Source organism: Cryptomeria japonica, chromosome 5, assembly GCF_030272615.1.
Source record: "Cryptomeria japonica chromosome 5, Sugi_1.0, whole genome shotgun sequence".
NCBI lineage: Eukaryota > Viridiplantae > Streptophyta > Pinopsida > Cupressales > Cupressaceae > Cryptomeria > Cryptomeria japonica.
Genome location: NC_081409.1, coordinates 927250044 through 927256043, shown reverse-complemented (window position 1 = coordinate 927256043; position 6000 = coordinate 927250044). Strand labels below are relative to the sequence as shown.

Genomic DNA, 6000 nt, shown 5'->3' with positions numbered 1-6000 from the left:
AACTGACAGTTAATGAGTGCTTTTTGGCATCATTTCCATGATCATATGCATGAGGAAGATTATAATCATAATTGCAAGGTTTGTGTGACCATAAACATAAGTTTCAAAACAACCAAAGAGTTTTTGTTTAGTAACTCTAGAATTTACAAGCATTTGGGGTTTTAGCTACGGACTATGAATTATAGCTGCTGGTACTTCTACCTAGAGCTCAAAATGGGTGGTAACTTAAACAAGAACAAGTCCCCAGGATGCGAAAATTGGAAGGGTGAACAAAAAGTCTGGAGAAGACTTCACAGATATGTCTTTACTGACTATATGGAAAAGCTTCACGGCAGCAGAAATTATGTTTCTCATGGTTTTGCTAGAGGTTGGAGTAACAACAGAGTTACCCTATTTGAGGAGATATGGCAAATTGACGAGAACTTGGTCGCCGAGGTCATGGGTCTGCAGACGGAGGGCACCAAATTTTACAGAGATCGGAAGTATGTAGTTGAGGCCTTCAAAATCTTCCCGAAATTGGAGGATGAGAAGGGCAAGCTTGTGAAGAAAGACAACATTTCCTATTACATTCCCCAATAGGTAAAGCCCTTTTGGCAAAAAGTTTTAAGGGTTTTAATGGAGTATTTAACTGTTGATGGTAGATTCACAAAAATCTATTACTATCACTTTGCTATTTTGAACCACTTCCATCATGGGGCCAAAATATCCTTGTCGTTTTATTTAGTGTCCTCTCTCAATGAGAGTCTTACTGACCACGCTAAAAAGCCTAACTCCTACCCTATAGCCCATCAGGAGCTTATATTGCTCATTTATGAACATCTGAAGGACAAGGCTAGGGCGACCAAAGATGACCCTTTGATCACAAATGCACATATCTCTAAGAGTGGCAAAGATTCAAAGTTGGATGAGGAAAAACCTAATGCTTCTACCCACAAAAAAAGGAGAGTTGATATAGATAATGTGGATACGGAGGTGCACTATGATGTGGAGGAGGAAAAGGTTAAGGATTTTGAAACAGATATGGAGTATGAAAAGGATGAGAACATTGGTGAAGAGGATGAAGGGGGTAACTCTGAAAACCCTCACTCTAACCCTATGGGCTCAGACAATAGGAATGTTGCTTGGAATGCTAAGGAGGATGACAATCCCAACTCTGTGGGCACTGAACAGGGTAGGGATTCTGCCACCACCATCTTGAACACCACTCGTAACTGTACTTTGGAGTCCTTCAACTTCCAGAAATGGGTTGTCAATAACATTACTAGCATGCAAAGTAAATAGAGGGAGTTGGAAAACAAGATTAATAAGTTGATTAAGGACTCTGGGAAAAAGAAGGATGAGATGGAAACCAGTGAAGCTAATGAGGAAATCGAGATGGAGGATTGGTTGGAATAAGATTTGATCAAAGGGGGTTTGAAACACCTAGAGGATGTTATAAGGAGCTTGAAAGAACAGACTGAAGAGGATAAAGACAACATCAACTCCTGGGCCACCTGTATCGAGAAGGCCCTATAAAAATTTATGAACTATAGCCTCTAGGTCCTCAAAGTCTCATCACAGAACATGAATGATTTGGTGGACCATTTGGAAAGGAAAAATCAAGAAAATAATATGGTTGTCATTGATGATATTCCAACTTCCAACACCACCCACCAGACTCCCAGGAGCAGAACAAGACAAAACACTACTGGGATGGAGATCAATACGAAAGATAGCGAGCTAAGAGAGGAAAACAATGACCTAAGGGAAGCGACCAAGGTGATGATGCTCTTGGTTCAAAATGCTAAGGAATCTATTAAATTTTTCAATTAATTTGTAATGTTGGGTTTGGAGCCAACTTCTTGTTGGCTTCTTGCTGTCTTTTTCTTAGCTGTTGGTTTTTGTGCTAGTGTTTCATAGTTGTTTTGTTTAGTCTCTTTAATGCTTATCTTTCGAATTGTAAAAGGGTTTCAGGTCCCCTAAAACCTATTTTTACTTAATCAAAAACAAAGAAAAAAAAATTCTCCCAATTTTGATGTTGATATTGTTAGTATGATTTCACCTAATCACAATAAGGAAATAAAGGTTGAAAGCCAACATCTCTCGAGAGAAATGGAGAAACCCTATAAAATAGGGATGAATATTGATGTATTTCCAAATATGGGAGTATTTCAAAGGAAAAACCCTTATAAGGATAAAAACATGATGGTTTAGAGGAATTTGATTTCTTATATGGTAAATTCAAGGAGGGGTAAAAAGCAGTATGTCGGGGATGATTTGGAACGTGTCCATAAAGTAAGAAGAGATAATGTGATATTTAAAAATATTAGAAAGTCTCCAAAAATAAAACTTTATAAATCAAATGATATAATGATTTATAAAAGTTGGATGCTCTGTGTGGTGAAAACAAAAGGAGATTGTTGTGATTCTTTTAGCATAGAATATCAAGACAAAAATAAAATATATTACAACATATATGGTTAACATGAAAATATGACAATTGATGAGCTTTACGATGAAATTGGATTGGTTGATGATATGTGCCAAATTGGAATATTTTTGCATTATGAGAACCAGGTGTTTGATCTAGGAAAAATGAGTGTTCATGTTTTTGGGACCTAGGGTCCACCAGATGCATTTTTAACATAATCTACAGAAGGGAGGTGATTGGTAATGGTCTACTCTACCAAAGAAAATTGGATTCTTGCTATGCCTGCAAGGGGCATACATCCCCAAACATAGCCATTGTTGGGGCTTCAAATTTACAAATAATTTCAAGCACCCTACTATTAAAAATGGTGGTCACTTCATGGAAATGACACATAATGGATGATTAATGATTTGAACAACTAGAGTAAAGGAGGATATGAATAAACTAATTCCAATGGACCCCATGAAAGACTAGTGTTTTTTATTTATAGAAAAGATGATATGAAGAGAGAATTAAAATGAATGAAACATGAAAATATAAGAAATACCCATTTCAAAAAATCAAGTTTCCAAGCTCCAGTAAAAATATTAGATCTGTACAATGTGCTTTTGGCTATAGACCATATAGAAGACCAAAAGAAGGTTGGAAAGCCTGTTATTTCGACCTGCATGAAAGAAGATATCGACATGGAATGAAAATGTATGCAAATATCAAATTTGATGAAGACCCATTTTAGAAGTAGATGTTTCCTACCACCAAAAACCATTTCAGATTTGTATCTGAAGTTTAAGTCAGCCGACCAAACAAAAACCCAAAATATAGCTTAAAGCAAGGTTATTTACTAACTAGTTTGTATATTAATTTCAAAGGGTTTTGTTAATTTTAATGTAAAATGGCGACTTTTCACCCCAAAAGGGGTATGGTGCCCATTCAACCACATATATAAGTCGTTAAAAAATGTAGATATGGGGGGAGAGTCATAAGAACAACATTATGCTGTGAGGATTGAATATCATTTTGTATTAGAGAAGTCTATAGGAAGAAGAAGTATCATTTTGTGCAAGCAATATGTAATGAAGTATTTACAAGTGCAGCTTATGTATGCAATTATTTCCTCAAGATTAATATACAAGGTTCACTGTCTCTTTTTCCAAATATTGTGTACACTTTTGTGTTGATGAGTTATCTTTGTCCTCTTGATAAATCTGTTTATAGATTTGCTATGATGTGAATCACATGTTGTTGCATTAAGTGAAAGATTGAATTCTTATTGTTTGTGTAATGCCTACTGAACTTTCATAGTTGATGAGAAATTATCTCTTGAGTTGATAAGATATTTTGTCCATAAAGTGTCATATATATCCCCGGATAGAGGCACTGGTCTGTTATTGATCTTTTAAGGTTTTGATCTGTATGCATTCAAGGTCCTTGATAGAAATGTTCTTCCCAAATCCTATATGAACTAATCTATGCAGATTTCATTTAAGTCTTGAAAGCAATGTCATTTTCAATATACATTCACAATCATTTATTTTCAAAGTATTCAGTTAAAGCACATAATAAAGCATAGTTGCAGAACAATAATTTTCAAGTTGTGTAAACTTGCTTAAAGGTTTGAATCCACTATAAATAACCTCTTTTTTGCTTGAGAGGAAGAGGCACACCTACCTCGGTTCAATGGAGCCTAAAGTGCAGAGGGATCTAGTCCTTGACTATCCCTATTCGTTGGCCAAGGCTGATCGGACTACTTGAGGATTTGGCAAGTCTTTTGGTTTTCCAATCTGTGGTTTTGGGCACCAACACAATGCAACATCAATAGAGAAGGATGATACCAAGTCATGAATCCAGTGGAGTGGAGGAAGTGTCATCGTATGTGCTCATGGGGATGTACCATATGGAACCAAGCATTCTCTCGTATGGATGAGAAGGACGATCATGCAATCCTTGTGTTAGGCCCAATATGGAAAGCTAATGTACTGAGAGGGGAGGGGTGAATCAGTACTTCAAAACTTTTCTTTAACAATATCTTTACTGTTATGCATAAACCAAGAACTTCTATAACATAACATAAAGCTGAAACAAATAAATAACAATCATAAATGATTCACTCCATAACACATATTTTGGTTACGCAGAAACTCTTGGTTAGAGAGAAAAACTGTGGTGGGGATGGCACCCACAACTTCACTACTGCAATAATAAAGAGTGTTCAGTTAAAGCTACATGTTCAACTATTTCTGATAGCTTACGTTGTTAGGAGTATTAAGATCATTAGATCTACCTTGCTAAAGGATTTTACAACACTTAAACTAAAATGTTGCACCTGGTTAAAGGCTTTACAATTTACAGACTTTGTTAGAGTCTTTTACCTTGTTAAAGGTTTCTCTTACAACTTCAAAATATTACAATAAAATCTTTACAAATATCTGTAACTTTACATCTAGAATGTTATAGCAGATTTTATGTGCTCAAAATGAGATTACCTTTCTTATAGCATACCTCGGTAACCCATAAAGTAACTTGGTAAACCCTTATGTTTACTTTGTTCTTTGATTGTTCTCTAAAATCCTTCTCGGTGACCTCTGTGTCTCTGACAATCTCAATACTCAGTGCTTTCACATGATTTTGCTTTTCACATATGTCTATCTTCACACTCATACACACATACCCTATATATCATCTATCTGATCCCAATCCATGCTGCATAAATAGATCTCTTATGTCGGTGATCTAGTTCATTGCTTCAATCTTACAAACATGATTTATTGAATGAATAACCATACAAAATATTTCATTGGTTAGATGACCTCAAAATCATACACAATCCTTAAGTGCAATTTCCAATGTGATAACGGTTCTTTTGCTCCCCAATCTTGTAACACGTTTCCACATGTGTGTCTAGGTTCAATGAATCTAGTAAAATGTTTTACTCGGTGTATATCAACTCGGTGTATCATTATTGTTGCTCGGTAGACATAGAATGTTACCTGGTAGCCAGCTCGATGTATACTAGGCTTCATGACTACTTTCTTCTGTTACCGACTGTGCTATGCTTACCGACTGAATATTTTGGTAGTAGTAACCGACTAGAGTATATAGAATGACTTTAGATATAAAACTAATGGCAACTTAATAAGTAGTAACAATCTCCCCTTTTGACATTAGTTGAGATGTTTGACAAAACTACTTTCAAAGTCATAACTCAAAAAATCTATATACTTACAAAATTTGACTAAACAGATAGTATATACATTAGTCAACAAAATGGTATGTTTCAGATATACTCCCCTTATCAATATACTATACAAAACTCTGATTTTGCATGCTCGGTGATCAATGTTCTGTGATAACTGCTCGGTTCACTGCTCTGTTCTCTATTCCTTATCAAAATTGACTCTGTTTTGTATTTGAATACTCTGTTTTGCTTGGTATACTCCCCTTGTTTACTACACTCCTCCTTTGATACTTTGATGCTATACTCACTCCCCCTTTTTGACAAACATCAAAACTTAGTTACCATTCGGTGGTGGCAACTAGTCAAAAATGGATTTATACTTTGTCTTGGCATCGGTGAGAGTGGCAGAGAGGGC

At 35.8% G+C, this 6000-nt stretch overlaps 1 protein-coding gene across 1 annotated transcript in view; it reads left to right on the top strand.

Moving 5' to 3' along the window:
• Positions 1-213: 213 nt before the first annotated feature.
• Positions 214-6000, top strand: part of LOC131037398 (BTB/POZ domain-containing protein POB1-like) — a 68624-nt gene continuing 62837 nt past the window's right edge. Inside the window, exon 1 of the mRNA XM_059221223.1 lies at positions 214-482. Within this exon, the coding sequence (XP_059077206.1) occupies positions 214-482 (269 nt within the window). The remainder of the gene's footprint in view (positions 483-6000) is intronic.